This window comes from Protomyctophum bolini (genome assembly GCF_963924005.1).
Source record: "Protomyctophum bolini genome assembly, chromosome: 13".
Classification (NCBI taxonomy): Eukaryota; Metazoa; Chordata; class Actinopteri; order Myctophiformes; family Myctophidae; genus Protomyctophum; species Protomyctophum bolini.
The window spans coordinates 20503543-20523542 of record NC_137874.1 but is presented as its reverse complement, the minus strand read 5'-3'; the positions used below and the strand labels follow the sequence as shown (position 1 = coordinate 20523542).

Genomic DNA, 20000 nt, shown 5'->3' with positions numbered 1-20000 from the left:
TCGAGAGGTGTGCGCTACTACTCTTTGATCTTGTATACTTTGATACTTCCCACCTCCCATAGTGTCAATTCAAGTGGATTTTGCAGTGTACCCATCAGGCTGAGACACCAGGACGGACATGTTGGGTTCTTTCTCACCAGGTCAGAGATGTCCTCTTCAGGCTTTGGGACATAGAGGAGAACCTGGCCCTCCACACAGACCTTGAGACGCACGTAGTGGTTGGATGGATCCAGCTTATGGGCCTGCAAGACACAATGAAGGTCCAGAGGACAGGAGGAGTGTTAAAGACTGTTAAAGACACAATGAAGGTCCAGAGGACAGGAGGAGTGTTAAAGACTGTTAAAGACACAATGAAGGTCCAGAGGACAGGAGGAGTGTTAAAGACTGTTAAAGACACAATGAAGGTCCAGAGGACAGGAGGAGTGTTAAAGACTGTTAAAGACACAATGAAGGTCCAGAGGACAGGAGGAGTGTTAAAGACTGTTAAAGACACAATGAAGGTCCAGAGGACAGGAGGAGTGTTAAAGACTGTTAAAGACACAATGAAGGTCCAGAGGACAGGAGGAGTGTTAAAGACTGTTAAAGACACAATGAAGGTCCAGAGGACAGGAGGAGTGTTAAAGACTGTTAAAGACTCATTCATACTTTGCCGTACGTTGTTGCTGAAAATAGCCGACGTATAAGCATCGCATCGCACATCGGCTATTGGCGGTGAGAGACTCCAGGATGCAGGATGGACTATAAATTCAGCATTATACTGAAAGTACTGATAAACTAGGAAATGACAAACAATGAATGTGATTTCACTGTAAGCTGCTGTAGTTTGATCCTCTTTAACAGAAAGCTTACAATGGCACACTTGCACCGTGTGGCTCAGTACTGTACAGTGTACTGTATACACACTGTAACACAGCTGACAATTGACAGCATTAGAGGATATACTGTATGTATTCAATCATGCATGTTCTTCTACATGTATGCATTGCATACTGTATAGGGGACAGATTAGGCGCTCCAGTTATTTATGACATTTCATCACATGCACAGTTGCACACGCACGTTCAGACGTACAGATCGGCTTCATATACTGCACATGTGTCATAGTGGATAGATCTCGATGGGACATATAGGCCTACATATGCAGTATCATTAAGAATTATTCTAGTGTGCAGCCAAGTATGGCATTTACTAATTATTTAAACTGATAAAGACACAAAGACTATAGGGAGAGAGACAGAGAGACTGAGGTGGGAGGGTTTTTATCAAGTCATGGAGGAATGAGAAAGAGTGAACTGTGCGTGCTTGCATGCGTGAAAGAGAGAGAGAGAGAGAGAGAGAGAGAGAGAGAGACATTGGGATAAAAGAGGGAGATATTGTTGATGAAGAGTACTGAATCTATAATAATAAGGTTAAGGAATTACCCATATTGTATAATAGGGCACATCGATACAAGGAAGTGAACATCTGTTCTGTTCTTTACATACTTGAACCACAGACAATATTACATAACACCTCAACCATCCCAGGTATTGCAGACACACCCATCACTGACAGGAGGAGAGAGAGAGAGAGAGAGAGAGAGAGAGAGAGAGAGAGACCTTGCTTTGCCTTGCCTTGCCTAATGTGTACACATTAAGGGCCTTTCAAACGTGAAGCGATTTAACGCGCCTAGTTCATTTCCAATGAGACCTGCGTTGTGGAGCAGTCGCGGTGCGACAACGCAAGTGTATTTATTACGTGAGCACGATCCCATGAATTTGTTGCGTGCATGCTCGTTTCGTGCACACGCCCGCGACTCACCAGACCTGGATTCTGTTGAGCCCACATTTAAAACTCATCAGTAAACCAAGTCCTAATCCATTTTACATTTTAACTGGCCTGTCATGGTCAATTATCTGTCCAGTCTCTGGTGTAAGCAAATTGTTAAAATGGTTAGAAGAATTGAAACGCTTTGGCCGCAAAGAGAACATTAGCATAAAGTGATATGGTAGCGGGCAGGGTATGCAATTAACGAACGTGCCCAAATTCAGAATGGAAAGGTCTCGAGTCCAACCCCCACATGAGCCATGTGTCACATTAATGTGTCCTTCTCCTTCAGCAAGACATTGAACCCACTTGTCTGCTAACTCGTTGTGGAAACTAAACAGTTTTGATTTTAAGATAGAGTTCCATGATGTTTGTACGTCTTCTGTTTTGTGTTTGTGTCTATGGAGTTGACATTACTCGAGTACAGGGGTTTTCAACTGATTATGAACCAAGCACCACCACCCTGACTAAGAATCAACCTGGGAACCACTTGTTGTGTTGGGTGGGGGGATGGCGTGGTGTGGGGGGAAAAGCTTGAAATGAAATATTGACTGTAAGAGCTTAATTTAATGTGTTAATTTGAGATGAATTAAATCAAGCCCTTAACAGTCACTATTTAACTGACATAATGCTAGCGGTCCAGAGCTTAAAAAAAGAGTAGGAACCACTGGTCTACTCTATTCCATTCCCATAATTGCCCTTATACTGTTCTCTTAACCTTCCATATAAAACTCATATGTCTGATTCATTGCAACTTATATATCAGCAAGCACATGCGATTGCATGATTATATGGGCACATTTCCTAATAATGGTTATGCAACCAGTCAATCCGGTACACGTTCCCTTGAAGTTCTCGACATCTAAACGACAACATTGACATGTCATCATACATCACCCTCCTCCATTATCATACAACAGCTGTGGGTGCGGCCTCAGTTAAGATGGGTGCTGCTAAGGTGAAAACCAGCTACAGTATACTTAATGAACTGATGGGTGTGACCACATAAAAACATTTTAACACATCCTGTACACTTTTTGGAACAAAATTGTGCTCCTACTATAATCATAATAACTGATGATCATGTTTTAGGGAAGAAAGAAATCATGGCACTCCATCTTTACTTTAACCAAATGGACCATTTGGTTCCACACAGAGTTAAAAAGTGTGTGTGCGTGCATGCGTGCGTGCGTGCGTGCGTGCGTGCGTGCATGCTTGTGTGAGCAAGCGTGTGTGCTTGTGAGCTGAGAAATGATGTTTGTGTGCTGGGAAAGGTAATACAGCATGGAACACAATGCACCGGATGCTAATGAAGGACAGGGCTGGGCAAACTAGTTTTACCTTTCACATCAGCTCATGAAACAGGTGAACAGTTATATTATACTCCCTGTCGTGTGTAATGCATTGCACCGAATGTGTGCCAAAACAACTCCCAGGTGTTCAATATTTGAGTAGTACTGCATTTGCAGTGCAATTTAAAAAAGAATCCTATACACCTTTGTTTTGCCAACTTGTTTTTTGTTAGTGTAGTAGAGATTACAGGAACCCAAGGGCTGCAGAAAGGGATTCAAATTTAAACCAGTGCAATCCGCATCAACACACTAACAGTGTGTATACACTCTAGAGTGTATAGAATGCACCAATGGGTTCCCTCGTCAGATTGTCAATGTTTTCTTTTCATCTGGCTGTTTGATTTAGGCAGAAATGTAGGCTTAGGCTTGAAAGAGTCTCATATTGTTCTGCGACGGTACACAGTGGCTCTGACCATTGTTGAAGTCCTTAATAAAGGTGTACAATAACATCATATTTGATCATTATTAGCAAGTGAAGATGGGTCTGAAAATGAAAATGTAGTCAGTAATAACATACTGTACCTTGCAGACTGTGCTCAGGGCATCCAGTGCCGTCTCTCCTGGATGTATGATAACCAGGACAGGCTGGTCGTTGGGCAGACACACCCAGGATGGAGTCAGGTAATCAGGAACCCAGATGTCACTGTCCACGTTCTGCTGGGGAACACTTTTCACAGAGTCTTCCCTCCGACTCTGAAAAACACAATGGAATGACCCCACCTTTACAATAAACATGCTCTGAAAATGCACGCGGCCCACGCCGGCCCACCCATCTGACTGGCCGCCGTGTAAAGTGGTCAAGATCATGGGCAGGCTGCCAACTCCTTCAAGATTTTCAGGTAGGCCCTGGTCCACAAAAGGTTGAGGACCACTGTTGTGTGTACACACACACACACATACACACGCACACACGCACACACACACACACACACACACACACACACACACACACACACACACACACACACACACACACACACACACACACACACACACACACACACACACACACACACACACACACACACACGCACGCACGCACACACACAGATGAATAGAAGATAAACCATGAGATGATAAATGATTTACCTGTTCTGAACATCTATTTTGTACATACAGCGCGAGGGGATATCAATATTTGACACCTCCCAGAGATCTGAATCGTTAGTCAAACACTGATCCTAATTCAGCTGTATTTTATTTGTTCTATTCAGAGTGGCACAGACTTGTGTAGGCTGATAGCATCACCACTGAGTGCAGGGTACCAGATCATATTACCTTTAAATCTAATCTAATCGTGTGTGTGTGTGTGTGTGTGTGTGTGTGTGTGTGTGTGTGTGTGTGTGTGTGTGTGTGTGTGTGTGTGTGTGCGTGCAAGTGCGCTCGTGTGTGTGTGCGCTCGCACGCGCATGTGTGAGAGAGTCTCCACATCTGACATGAGGTCCATGCTCTGTGACCTTTGAGTCCATCAGTCTGACCTCTGACAATCTGCCCATCCCATCAGTACAGACAGATCCTCTCCTCTTCCACGGCAGACTGTTTGTCACTGATAACATATCTGCTCCTATCAGGTAACCAGACAGCCAGATAGCCCTTTCTTCTTTTCATCCCTCTCTCATGCCTGCCCCGCCCCCATCCATCACTGCCTCTGCTTCTGCTACCCCCCCAGCCCCCCCCCCCCCCCCCGCTCCCTCCATCGCTCGTCACACAACCCCAACATTAGGATTTGAATTCTCGCCACACAATCTGCTGATGGTTATAACAACCTAACTGCCATGGTGGTCCCTTGTTTAACTGAACTCAGACTTTTAGTATACTCGGTGTGTGTGCGTTTGTGCGCGTGTGTGAGTGTGTGTGTGAGTGTGTGTGTGTGTGTGTGTGTGTGTGTGGCCACATGCGCACGTGTAGCACTCTGCACATATATACTGTATGCATGCATCTATACATTACTTTAATCCCTTTAATTGTATACATACATAAATACATTTCTTAGATTGGAATAGTTTTTATTTTGACGCTTGCTTTGGCAATGTAAACATGTGTGTTTTCTCATGCCAATAAAGCTCCTTTCAATTGAATTGAATTTATATACCCATGTGCATTCACATATGTATGTAAAGTAATATACACTATGTACAGTATGTGTGTGGGCGAGAGAGAGAAATTGGAAGAGACAAAGAGAGGCAGACAGAGAGGGAGACATAAAGGCGTGCACACACACACACACACACACACACACACACACACACACACACACACACACACACACACACACACACACACACACACACACACACACACACACACACACACACACACACACACACACACACACACACACACACACACACACACACACACATTCTTATAGACAGACAGCAGCCTGGGGTTGGGGGGTGCCTCCTCCTCCTACTCCCTGAACTCCCAGGCCTCCTCGGCACCATCTGGCTCCCCTCCTGGCCTACCCAGCATGCCTCTGCTGGGGGTGGGAGAGGCATGGGCAGCATGGTAAACTAACACCCCACGCACGTACACACGCACACGCACACACACACACACACACACACACACACACACACACACACACACATACACACACACACACACACACACACACACACACACACACACACACACACACACACACACACACACACACACACACACACACACACAGGCGTCTCCAATAATCTATCCTCCCTCTGTCAAAAGCAAACATAGTAGGCTCACAAAGCTTTTTTTCTTTTTCTTTTTCAAGCGTTATCAGTCTTTGCTTTGTTTAGACAGGACAGTGTAGAACAGGGAGAGACATTTCAAAATGTCTTCCCACTACTACTTTCCCTTCACTGGCTTCCGGATGCTTCCTGCATCCAATTCAACACACTGGTGGTGATGAACTACCAGGCACTACCATGGCATAGCCATGAGGGACGGAATGCCCTTACCTGAAGGGCACGGTCCACCCCTACACCCCTCCCACACACTTCAGATCAGCTAATACAGGAACATCCCTCCCACTGTCGTAAACTCTTCTCTTACTCACGTGCCTGGCTCTCAAGCTGTACTATGTCTTCTCGCCCTGAGTCAGAACAGCAGACTCACTTTACATTTTCCCTCACAGTCTGAAAAGCCACCATCTCCAGAGACCAGCTCAGACCCTAAGACTTCTTATTTCCTTGTGCAGTATCATTACTTGCTGTCTATTTCGATAGATGATAGTTCTTTATTCATGTGACCATTTACTCTGTTGGCATTCACGCCAAGTACTCTGCATAAGAGCATATGTCAAATGTCTGAATTCATGCAGCTGGGGGCAAAGAGTGGGGGAAGTCATGAAACGCAGGTCCACCAATCCTCAATGCACTGGAGCACCCCTTTAAAAAGTGTCTTCTGATCCTAACACTGCATTGTGCTAAAACCACTATCCTCCTGCACTATCCTAAAAACACTTATTGTAGAAAACCACTAAACCTTGGAAAGGTGCTGTTCGCCAATGCTGACTGTACAATATGCAGTTTAGAAATACACATAATTAAAACACTGCAATTTGACTATCTTTCTATTGCCTCCTGCGTGCTTTGTGTGTGTGTGTGTGTGTGTGTGTGTGTGTGTGTGTGTGGGAAGGGAAATCAATCCCCTATAGTGCTGCCTGTGGTCCTCTAATCATAGTGGTTCGGTGTTCCTGCAGAAAGTGCTACCATGAGCAGAGTTGTGACAGCATGCTGGTACTCTGCCTGCCCTCTCTCCTCTACCGTACAGACCAGAGGTCAGCATGTTGGTACTCTGCCTGCCCTCTCTCCTCTACCGTACTGACCAGAGGTCAGCCCGGATGGAGCTGACGGGAACTGTCCTTGGCACAATACGGGCATCCAGCCCTAGTATAAGCTAGCTATGCTGTCGGTCAGTCTGTCGGTCCAACATTTTCAAGCACAAACCAAGATGCACTGTTAGCTTTGTTTTCTGCTTAGATTAACAGGCAGAAATGGATTGCAGTCATTTAACTCGATCACATAGCTTAGTAGTTAGTAGTTATAGACGACTGTAGCCGAGTGGGTATAGAGAGAGGCCAGCTGAGAATGGACAGGTCACTGGTTCGACCCTCGGCTCACACAGTCACCATGTTGAAGTGCCCCTGAGCAAGACACTTAACCCTGCACAGCTCCCCTCGTACATTCATCTGTGCCATCTGAGCAGCCATCTGCTGGCTGAATCAGTAAAAGTACCTTGAGGGGGTTCCAGTGGGTCCCCAGTTAAATGATAAACAGATTGATAGTAGCATGTACACTCCTCAGAGAGTTCCAGAGATTACATTTTTTAAATAATAATCATATCATATGCATATTAAAATGGGGGTCCTTAAAATGAAAAAGGTTGATAATCACACTCCTATACCAGGTTCAAATATCTCCCATCAGGTGAAGAGTGAGTCTTAGAAACACATGGAGCTGACATATTAACAGCCTTGTTGGTTCATGGCCTCGTAGTTCTGTGATGTCCCTCCATGGTTATCACGGCGTACAAAAATGCTAGCTTTTACGGAGGCTAATGAAAGTCTGGAGTGTTTATTTAACTCTGAGAGGGTACTCTCATAATTAATTAGACATGCTACAACCTCATTTAGTATTTGTATGTTTTGTATTTGTACACTTAACTTTTTGTCTTGTTAGTTTTGGTCTATATTTTTCTATTACTCTCTTAGCATTATCTAACTATTAAAACAAACTTGATTGAATGGTTGTATGAAATAAATGTGATCTACTGAGCTGAGTTCAACAGGTTAGATGCATTGCGTCAGATGTATTGCATCAGATCTCGTGTACTGGTCATTTTTGCCGAGGGCTGAAGTCAGTTAAGTTCTTACAGATTTCTCGCTGGCAGAATCTTCAAACATGCGCTCCAAAGGCTTTTTCACTGGCTCCATCCTGTCAACAAACACCTGCAAACACAAAGTATTGTACAATAATTCACCTTTTCATTTAATCATTTCATTCAAAAATGTGACACCTGCCGTACTGAATGCTACAGAGAAATGTTTCTCCATAAAAACTCTGACCATGATGTCAGCGTTAAGTTTAGGTCAATCTCCTCACATGGAGAATGTTGTTTTCAAACATATGGTGCCTGAATTCATACCAAGTGGGAAGTGGGAGGTTTATGACCTGGAGCTTTACACCTCAAAGCATTCAAGTGGTTGAGGTCAGAACAAAATGGATCCCTGAAATAAACGTGCCTTTGTTGGTCTGCTTTAATTCACAGTATGTTTTACACCAGCATTTTTCACAAACCACGGCCCCGTCATTTCATGAGCCAAATTCCAAATGACGTGTCCTGAGTCATTTGCTTCTCGAGGACCCGAGAGTGCAGAAGAGAGAAGGCTCTCCAAGGTGTTGGAATGAGGATATGTTTGCAGATTTTATTTTTGTCAGAAGGAGTGACATGAGAATGTTTAGGTTTAGTTTTAGTTATTGGATACGGCAACAGACAGGCTTGACAGGCTCTTCGGGCTAAACTATACACTGTATGGGAGATGGGATCCAAATCCAAAATTGAGTTTTATACTCATATTTTTTGTCATACCTAAATGTACACTTATACTGATATCCTGACCTACACATATCCAGTTACAGGACATCCAGAGGCCTTGCTGACTTTCGTAATCAGGAGTTCATCAATATCGGGACTTTGCCCAGACCGATACAGTGGTTATCAATGTTTTAGCACCAGAATAGGCAATAGGGATGCTAGGGCCCATGAGATTAATATAATAATATTATGTTAGATGATGTGAGACTGTAGTCACCTGGCTGATGGAGGGATGTCCCTTAGTCTTCCTCTTGGCGGTGGTGTCCAGCCCCCAGAGGGAAGAGAAACGACTGCGTCGCTTGGTGGAGGGGCGGGGCATGGCTTGGCTCCGTCTCCTGATGCTGTTCTCCGTACGGGCTGCGACCTGTGAGGGTTTGTTTGGGAAAACATGAGTCACAATGAAAATGGTGCAGTGACACTCATCCTGCTGTACCATTATAGCCCATTTGCTGTATCTCTGCTCTCAAAATGTGAGTTCTTTTTCTTAGATACACAGCCAGAAAAACTAACTTTTGGGTGACCGCGCTTTTGCTGCTGCTGCCCCCAGGCTCTGGAACAGCCTGCCTCTTCACATTAGATCGGCGCAGTACGCTGCGGTTCTTAAATCCCTACTCAAGACTGACTTCTTTTCCCTTGCTTTTAATAATTTGTGTGAGTGTACTTATTATTCATCTATATTTATTCTCCTTTTTGTGTCATGTCTTATCAGGAAAAAAGGAGTCGAGAGAGAGGATTTGAACTGATGATGATGTATTCAGGTGGTGTATAATGTGTTTAGCATACCAAATGGCTCAGCCAAGCCCCATGTGATAAACCTTGGTGTGACTCATGTTTTCAGTTTGATATGCAAAGTAAATTATGTACTATAATCAAATTCTTTTAGCTTTGTATTATCGCCAAAATCAATCAAAGTTCTCCACACCCATATATAGTCTCCTGTTTGGACTACTGCAACTCCCAGTATACTGGGATTAGTCAGTCATCCCTGTTTTGCAGGCAACAGGTCCAGAACGCCTCGGCCAGGCTCCTGACAGGTACTCAGAAGAGAGACCATAACACCCCTGCCTGCTGTCTCCACTGGCAGTGAGTATAATGGTTCAGAATACATTTTAAGAGTCTCTTGTTTGTTTATAACACTCTAAATGTGCTGCCTCCCTCCTGTATGGCAGACCTTTTCACCTCTCCTTCTACCTGCAAGGCCAGCTGACGTGACTTGCTGTCCCAAGTCCAAACTTAAGTTCAGGGGTGACTGCACTTTTACTGCCGCTGCACTAAGACTACCTTCCCCTCCTTGGGATTTGGCAGCCTGAGTTGTTTTGTGGGTTACTGCTTTTATGGAAATGCACAAATATTTCAAGTCTGTCAGTCTACGCACGCAAGAACGCACTTTCATGTCTGATAATGCACACTGGTGCATGAACGCAGCATTTTCAGTCGCTTATCTCCCCCCAAGTGACCTGAACTCACAGACAGAAACACTTCTTGGCTTTTCTGGGTTAATTCACATTAGGGCACTCAGTTGTGAACAGCATCGTGCATACATGCACGCACACGCAACCACATTGAGTGTTGCGTGCGCATGTGTATGTGTGTGTGTATACACTTGTGAGCTCTATATTTCCCCACAAATAATATAGTCAAATTGGAGAAATAGACATTGTGAGGAACATTTCCCTGGTACTCAGAAGACAAAATGTGGTTGTTGTTTGGAGGTATGCTTACAATTAGGAAAAGGATTCAAGTTGGGTTAGGATAAGCAGGTTTAGATTATGCCTGATTTATACTTAGTTGCATGCTGGTGTTGTGCACCGAACAAATAGCTGATCTACAAGCGGCTTTAGGCCAATCTGTAACTGTCCTTCATAAAATTGGCATCCTAAAAAGTTTGCGTGTGTGTGTGTGTGTGTGTGTGTGTGTGTGTGTGTGTGTTCCTCTCTTTGTCTCTTCCAATTTCTCTCTCTCGCCCACACACATTCTTGCTTTACATTATATACATAATTGTGTGTGTGTGTGTGTGTGTGTGTGTGTGTGTGTGTGTGTGTGTGTGTGTGTGTGTGTGTGTGTGTGTGTGTGTGTGTGTGTGTGTGTGTGTGTGTGTGTGTGTGTGCCATGAGTCAGTCAGTCACGCACATGATTGGTCGGATATGAGAAGACCCTTCTTACATAAACTGTGTGCAAGAGGTCCTTTAATGAGATTCTCATAAGAACACCTCCTTAGGACAATAATAATCCTTATGATGTGAGCGGACGGACGGACGGACGGACGGACGGACGGACGGGGGTGCTGGGATAAAGAGATTTTTTTTTTAACGAGCACATGCACTGAAGTGAAAATGTGAGATAAACACAACAGAAAGAAGACACATGAGGTTATGGCAAGCAGTTTCACACCTGAGAACCATTTATTTCCCAGTCTGGTCTGGTTAAATAAAGATGTTTTTAAAATAATAAAATTCAGCCAATCAGCTGAACACAATCCGTGCTCAAACAGACAGACACACATACTAGGAGGGGCTAGCGCCCCTCAAAAAAATCTAAAGAACAGAACTAAAACATCACGTGTGCAAAAATAGTAGTGTAAAATAAAATCAATAAGAGAATCAATACAATTTCAACACGTAAATTATGGAAAGGCCCTTCGATAAAAGTTATCAATAAAAGAAAATGTGTTCTATGGATATTAAACTATAGTTTTTAGAGGTGGTGGTGGTGGGTGGTGTGGCAGGGGTGATGTATAATTAAATTATTCACCCTTCCAATGCACAACAGGAACGGAAAATAAACAACAACAACATAGAAGCCGAGAGACAAACAGAAGGGCGGGAGAGGGGGATGGAGAGAATGAAGGTACGAGAGAATAGAAGCCAAAGTACTGTTGATAGAAATTAGGAGGAAGTTTGGAAAGATGAGAGGGGGAGAGGAAGAATGCGAGGGCTTAATCCATAATTTTACTTACGTTGCACGATGGCTTCATGTGCCAAATATAGCAGACATACAAGCTCTGCTATTTTCGATGTGCGACACCTTCGTGCAATGAAGTATGAATCAGGATTTAGGCAGATACAAGGAGGAAGGGGAGGAGAAGGAATGATAGGAGGGGAGAGGTGTGGAGGGAGAGAGAAAGAGAGACAGAGAGCAGACGTGGCTAAGCCTGCTTGTGGGAAACTGCCTCAGGGTTGGAGGCCGGCTAACCGACCCAGTATTGATCCAAACATCCAGGAATAAAACACAATCACACTTTGTTGACTGTGGGTTTGTGTGTGTGTGTGTGTGTGTGTGTGTGTGTGTGTGTGTGTGTGCGCGCGCACACGCGTTTCTGCGTGTGTGCACATGTACGTGTGCGTGTGTGTGTGTGTGTGTGTGCGGGTGTGTGTGTATGTGTGTGGAGATAAGACATTCACTCATCTCAAGCTTTTGCATTCCCCTTTGTGTCAAATATCTAGATATACTGTATGTATAGCGTGCCTGGCACACAGCACTCACTGTCAATACATCCACGCGCACACCATCCACATGACCAGGTATGCATGTCCTGCGTGGTTAAGGTATGCATGTCCTGCGTGGTTAAGTGGCACGTAATGTCATGACAAAACATTCCGACCGCTGCGATACTTCATTCAGTACATTCTTTGAGGGCTCGGCAGGGTGACATCGGGAATGCAGCGGTTGGTGGGTGTACGCCGAGCACTGAGCTCATGGCTGGGCCTTTAGCCAGATGGGGGGTGGAGTGGGGGTGGGGGTTACTTGGAAGGGAAATGACTGGAGAACGCAATGGCAGGATGATTTGTTTGCACACCGCCTTCCTCCTCTTAAGACACCGATAAACAACGGAGAATGAAGAGAATGATCTGAATGTGGTGAGGTGAAACCCAGCGTATACAGGGGTGGTTCTGGACAACCGCATATCCCAACGACTCAGCGGTGGGCACTGCCCTCCCTCCCATGAGTCCTTGCCGATAAATGGTGCATTTATATACAGTAGCGCTTTTATCCAAAGCGCTTTACATAGATTGGGCATTACATTCTCCCATGCACACACACATTCATACACCCATGGCAGAGGTAACGATGCAAGGCACCAACCTGCACATCGGGAGCAATTAGGGGTTCACTTCAGAGTCTTGCTCACTTGTTGACACTTCAACACTAACTCTGAGTGAGTGAGTGCATGCATGTGCATGCATGCGTGCGCGTGTGTGTGTGCACATGTGTTTGTGTGCTCCTATATTACCAGTGCATGGAATGAGGACACAGAGAAGATGCCTAGTCGCCCCATGGACAGCTTGGTGGGACGGGAGGCAAAGCCCAGCAGGCGTTTGGGATTGGGGGGCTCCCCTCCCTGGAGACTGGCCAGATAGCAGCGACAGCGGAACAGATCCATGTGGAACTGCTCCAGGTTCTGTTCCCACAGGAAGATCTGTCAGAGAAGTAGAGGCGAAAGAGAGAGCAGAGGGGCGAGAGACAGAGACAGAGAGTGACGGAGGGAGAGAGCGAGAGAGGGATGAGTGAGAATGAGAGACATACAGAGGTAATGAGACACAGAGAAGTCCCAGTAGGTCATGGAAGACACTCCATGATCTCCATCCCAATTTTCTTCAACCGAGAGGTTCCAGCCCGCCGATCGGTCTGATATCTCGGAGTCATCATTGTCATATTACCTGTTGTACCCGGGGTCTGTGACCCTTTTGTACCCAAACTGCCCATATATATATATATATATATATATATATATGTCTGTCTGTTTCCCTTTTATGCCTGTATAAAGATCCCTGTATGCTCACCCTGTATGAGGGCATGCCCATATACTGTATGGGAAATTGGGCATGTTGATTGATGGATCGGTGGTTCTGGACAACCACATATCCCAACGACTCGGCGGTGGGCACTGCCCTCCCTCCCTCCCACGAGTCCTTGCAGATGTGGGAGCCGAGTTTGAAGTGGGCCTGGACAATCAGATCTTTTCCATATATGGGTTTGTTTTATGGTTATGTCTTAGTCATAGTGACATGCCTATTTATGGGTGTATCAGAGTGACGTGGCCGTGGTCCTGCCTATATATGGGCGCATGTGGTTTGTTAATGGTTGGGTATGTCTGATTCAGAGCGACAAATTTTAATATAGAATCAGCCTAAAACCGCTCACTTTGCAATTTGGCCCATAACTCTTGAACCACGTACAGGTCATACACATTGTTCAGGAGGCAACGTCATAAACAGGCCATACATATAAACATTGATCAAGGTTTAAAAAATAATTAATACAGAGTCCAAATTATTATGGATCCCACCGCAGTTCTAGGAAAGCCCCGCTGTGATTGGCCAGTAGTCGTTGTGATTGACAGTTCTCGTTTTTGCGACCAGTCATTAGTCCTACAACTACAACCTATCTCAAACCCTAACCCTAAACCTAACCTCCCACAGGGCAGCACACCTAAAGCTAACCTTAACCCATGTCTGACCAATGACTACGGTAGTCTAAACTAAGTATGCACCCCCCTAAACCTAACCCGAACGGCATAACCTCAGTAAAACTATGCCTTCCCGGGAGCCAATCAGACACATGGTGAGGCGGGTCTACCCTAGAACGTTGGTGGGATTCATAATCACGCGTCCAATCTACCCCAAATTTGAATGAATCACACATTGAAGGACATCTAAACAAGGCAGAGCTAAAAGCGATTTCACTGCCTGGTGGAGATATGCGCTGCGAGTGCCCTTTTCTATTCTGTTGAGGGCGTTGGCGTAGGATGAGTTGTGATGTGGAGAGTTATTACTCAACAATGCAAAAATACACTAGTCACATGTATACATGATACACAAAGTAGGAGGACACATGCAGTGTGTGTGTGTGTGTGTGTGTGTGTGTGTGCAGTGTGGTTTTGTGGAATAAACAAAAGCTGTTGAATATAAAAAGAAAGTAAAGCAAATAAAAAACAATTCCACAAATCATTTTTACATTTTTTTTCTGCATACAATACTCCATTTTGGTGTGCTCGCAATGCAATATAAGACTGAACATGCACACTGTACGGATTGTATTATATTAGAATACACCATTAAAACTGAATTATCTCGATCTGTCATCAAAATAAACTGTAAACAATAATTACAATAAAGACCTAGCCACAAATTAGTTACATTTTGTTTACCCGACTTCGTGTGCAAGGTTTAATGTGTTTTTAACACATGCGAGATGCACTCTCAAACCATTGCTCTAGAAAAGTGCTATTTAATACGTACAGTATTCATACGAGCTTGGTTACATGTAGGGACTTTTCCGCATGCGGACACTGCCTCAGTGAATGCATGCAGTAAAATGTGATGCACTTTAGTATGCAGAGACTTAATCTCAGCATATGAGCACCAGAGACAGTTCAAACGCTCGGCACTGTCTGCATATGTTTGAACATCTAAAGCCATTCTCTTGGGTGTTTAGCACTCCAATCATCTGAAGGTCAATGGAGACACAGCAGCATGCTGTCAATGGAGACACAGCAGCATGCAAGACACGCAGGACTGGCAGGAGACTTTGAAACCGGTTTGTATCCCCATAACTGTGTTTACAAAGCACTTTAACAAACAAACCTGTAGTTATGTTCCTACTTCCTTATATAGAGGTTAAAGGTTAGGGTTAATAGGGAATACTGTAGGACAGTTCATGTGATGTTGGACAAAGAAGACGGCTTGACTAATCCTCCCTCTTCAGGCCTGAATGTCCTGTATGCATATGTGCAGTTATGTACAGTAAGTACAGTACATGATCTACTATGAGAACTGGATTGAACTACTGTGCATATGGGAGTTCAAGCACACCTCCACATAGTATATAACAAAAAGTAGAAAAAAATAGATCACGGTATTATAAATCACCGAATTCTTCGTGAATCACGAGTCGTTCTCCAAAGTGCTTTAACAAACAAAATGAACAGAAACATCGTATTGATCATAATAAACAAGTTAAAACAAAGATGAGACCAGCCAACCCCCCACCTGTTCCAGGATGGTCTTCCTCTTCTTGGTGTCAGTGACGGTGGACAGCTGCATGTCTCCCATCTTCTTCATCTTCTCGTCCATGTCTATCTTCTGTTCCAGCTTGCGGATCTCCGTGCGCAAGAAGCGCACCGTGTCCTCACGGTGATGCTGCCGGGCGAGGGCCGTGGCGCACGCCGAGTGGATCGCTGTGATCCAGTTCTCTAGCTCTGTCTGGCCTGACGTCTGGGTGGAGGGGGTGAGGGGTTTGGAGAGAGACGGAGAAGAAACAATAAGGGGGTGGAGGTTGTGTTGGTGTGTGCATGTGCGTGTGCGTGAGCGTGTGTGTGTGTGTGTGTGTGTGTGTGTGCGTGTGTGTGTGTGTGTGTGCGCTCGTGCTCTCATTAGGGTGACCAGATGTCCCTCTTTGCGTGGGACAGTCCCTCATTTACAAGACTGTTCAGGTGTCCCACAGATTGAGACCCTGTCTGTCCCACATTGTGACTGATGACAGGCAATTGCATCAGTGTTCAAATGCCCTAATAGTTAGTCTCCTAATAGTTGGCCTTTTGTTCGCTCATTGTCTCTTCCTGCAGCATGATTTTAAAACAAAATGTGAGACACCAGAGGAGTTTATAAATGATATAGCCAATAGGCCTATGGTCGAATATGACATCAAGGCATTTAATAGCAACTCAAGTATAGTACGTTGCTAACCCGGTACTGCAGTATCGCTTGTTGTGTATAAGCAATACTTCTGTCCCTCAAATGAGCAGTTTGGATCTGGTCACCCTAGCTCTCATGCTCTCATACATGCTCAAACACTCTCTATATATTTCTAATTCCCGCTCAAACACACAGGTGACTTTGTAAAATCTGATCCATATAGTCAGTGTTTGTTTGTTTTGTGTTATATGAGCTTATTGTAAGTCTCTCTGGATTAGAGCGTCTGTGAATACCTGAACTGTAAATGGTAAAAAGGGCTGTGTGGCTGTCTACAGTCTGTCTACACAGTATGTGCATACTATGGACATACTATACTGTATATGTCCATACAAACCAAAACACAAAGACTACAATAACATAATAGTTTCTTAATATTTCTTATATCTATGCAATTTTTTTAAATACACATTAACCACTTAGCCTATATATTGTATTTCGTTGTACATCGAAGAGCAAAAACAGCAGATCTTGTAAATCAGCTATTTTGACAGTTTCAATTCCCCAAATAAGACATTATTTGAATTCTTCTGAATTTGTCTTTGACTTTTCTTCTTTTCTTCTCCTTTCTTTCTTTTTTCTTGGCCTATGATGACATGCCCAAAATAGAGACGCCAGGTTGAAGGTGTTTAAAATATCACAGTGAGTATGAGTCAGAGAAACAGATGCTCTTTGGTTTTCAGGATTAAGGCCACAGGGCTTCGCCTCAGTGATAAAGTGTCAACCTATGTGTTGCCAACAAACGACAAAATTACCCACAATCCAGCCGGGCCAGCGTGGGCAGCAACGCGTGGATTGTGCAGTGACTGCAGTCATTTCCCTCTAGACTGTAAATGTCTCTTTCATGGGTAAGTACAAGCGTCTTTCTTGGTATTATTCTGTCACGAAGAAATTGAGACGTGCGAATGACAGCCAAACAATGGCGAGTGAGAGTTATCATTAACCTTTCTGAGAGGGACCTGAATACAATCCCATCATCGTTTTATCATCATTCATCTTCCCATTCATTGATTGAATGCCACCCAGGACAGCTGCCATGAATACAAATGGAGGCGCCGTAGTGTGTAGCAGTGGTAAGTGTGCCAGATCACTGTCATACTGTGACAGTGTGGCCTTTAAACATGTCACATATTAAAATAAACACACTGACACATCACTAGCTTATCTACCACACACAGTAGAATGTCATGTGCGCAAATAACCACTGTATTGCTCTCTCTCTCTCTCTCTCTAACTCTCTCTCTCACACACACACACACACACACACACACACACACACGCATGCACACACGCACACGCGCACGCACACACACACACACACACACACACACACACACACACACACACACACACACACACACACACACACACAGAAACACACACAGAAACACACAGAAACACACAGAAACACACGCACATGTGTACTGTACATACTGTATGCATACATGCAAGAAAGGATGCAGAATACACATACAGATAGGTGTGGTCAGTAGTTCTCTCTCTCACCTGGAAGAGGAAAGCATCCCCCACAGAGTTGCTGAGACAGAAAACAAAGTCCTTCTTAGGATGTTCCGGCACAGCCTGTACGATGCTATTTTCTGCCCACACGGCGTGCTTGGGAACACTGTTGTGGTCAATGCCTGATCGACCGTCTGTCTCATAGAGGAACAGAGTGCAACCTGGAGACCAATTAGAAGAGAAAGGAGGGGTAGGAGAGGAGAGAGACGGAAATAAAACAGGTGTGAAAATAGCATCGATTGCATATCAGACTTGTGTTTTAGAAGACTAATTGAACTTAGAAGGTGTATGAGAGAGTGTGAAATTATTCCTTTATATTAGGCTACACCTCTACACCTTTTCAAATGTGTTTATGGCATGGAGGCTCTGTAAGAGTCTGTCTGTTTGTAAGGGCATAATCTGCAAATCACTGGACCAGTATATATACATTTTGTTGTGCAACGCTGACAATAAGCCTTTTTTCCACATATGTTTTATATATTTTTAAACATTTAACTTGGCCCGCACTTTTCCTCAATGTAGCCTGACAGCACGTCGCGGGTTCGAGTCCCGAGCCCGGCGGCCTTTGCTGCGTGTCATTCCCATTGTCTCTCTTCCCATTTCCTGTCTCTCTTCAATATAATACTATCCAATGAAGGCAGAAAAAGCCCACAAAATATATATACTAAAAATAAAGAGAGAGAAATTTTATAATGTTAATGAATGGCAGTCGGATCAGGCTGAAACATTGCACAAAGTCACAGATGACATCACAGAATGGCCATATGAAGTCAAGATGAGAGATGTCCAAGATGAGAGATACACCATAGCAGAGTCAAGACACATATCTTGCTATTTCTCACTCAATATTGTTCTAGTTAAAAACTAACATTGGCAATAACCTCAAACCAACAAAACGGTGTAAAGCACAATAAAGTATAAAAACCAAGTGACTATGTTGTTTTCATTGTCACGGTGGGTGATAAATATGACAGGCTTGGCTCGTGCAGTTCATCCTCAGCCTTAACAAACAGCACAAGGTCTGGAGGAACACAACGAGGAGTCGAGGACTGATGTGATTATGCGTTTGAAGAATGAGTAGAGAGCGGAAAGGCAGACAAGAGCAGGAATGCCAGCAGAGAAGCTGTTTTGTTTTCCACGCGTTTCAAGTGGGTGAGATCGCATTAGATGAACCGCAACAATATTAGATTGTGATGAATCGCAGCAGGAGGAAACATAAAGCAGAATAGATGAGGGTGAGAGGGTGACGGTAAGGGAGGGGCCGAGTCAAGGGCACAGGCTTGATGTGATTATAATAGAGTCTGGGGTCCATAGAAACAGGTGTGCAGGATGTCACAGACCGAAGGGTCATGCGGTGCGTGACCGAGATCAAAGTCGAGATAATGTATGCTGTTTAATCATCGCAGTGCTACAGTACATTTTCCTACAGAGTCATTATGCTTATTTATCCCTGGGCAATAGGATCCGTTGCATCCAACATGGCGAAAGCACAATTAGCTATACTTAACAGAAGAGATAAAAAAAAGGAAATCTAGAGGTGTGCAATCTGTGCATAGTTGGACCAAGTTTGTTTTAGTATCTTCAGTACCCACTGACATTTGCAGACAGAGAGACATACACAATGCGTGTCTGCTATTCCCTAAGTTGTATGGAAATCCTAGGTGGAATTGACATGGCTCGGCTTGCTTACAATACATTATCAACAACAACAACAACACATTTTCAATGAGTCTTTGTTTTGACGTTCTACATTCTATAGTGTTTATGTACTGTATGTGTCACCTTTCAGAGAGACCCAGTAGTGTTTCCATTTGCGCCTGGTGGCAGGCTCCACCTTCTTGTTCTTCTTGTGAACCAGGAAGTTCTTCACAGCCAGAGCTCCCGCCTTCCTGACCGTGCCACCCTGGGTGCAGCCAATCAGAGTGTCTGACGGATAGGCGGTGCTCAAGGTTCCGCTGCTCCGCTCGTCGCTCTGAGCAGACCCCGCCTCCTCGATGCAGTCCCGCCTCCGGCGTGTCTGAAAGGAAGAGAGAGAGGAGAACGTTCAGTT

At 44.4% G+C, this 20000-nt stretch overlaps 1 protein-coding gene across 2 annotated transcripts in view; it reads right to left on the bottom strand.

The window, feature by feature from the left end:
- The window catches only part of LOC308326749 (rho guanine nucleotide exchange factor TIAM1-like), an 82929-nt gene that overhangs the window by 32801 nt on the left and 30128 nt on the right, over positions 1–20000 (bottom strand). For both annotated transcript variants that reach the window (XM_080779768.1, XM_080779767.1), the window contains 8 exons: positions 19733–19967; positions 17939–18111; positions 15731–15955; positions 12973–13158; positions 8959–9105; positions 8020–8094; positions 3681–3851; positions 138–242 (listed from right to left, as the gene is read on the bottom strand). In XM_080779768.1, coding sequence (XP_080635894.1) covers positions 138–242; positions 3681–3851; positions 8020–8094; positions 8959–9105; positions 12973–13158; positions 15731–15955; positions 17939–18111; positions 19733–19967 — 1317 coding nt within the window. The remainder of the gene's footprint in view (positions 1–137; positions 243–3680; positions 3852–8019; positions 8095–8958; positions 9106–12972; positions 13159–15730; positions 15956–17938; positions 18112–19732; positions 19968–20000) is intronic.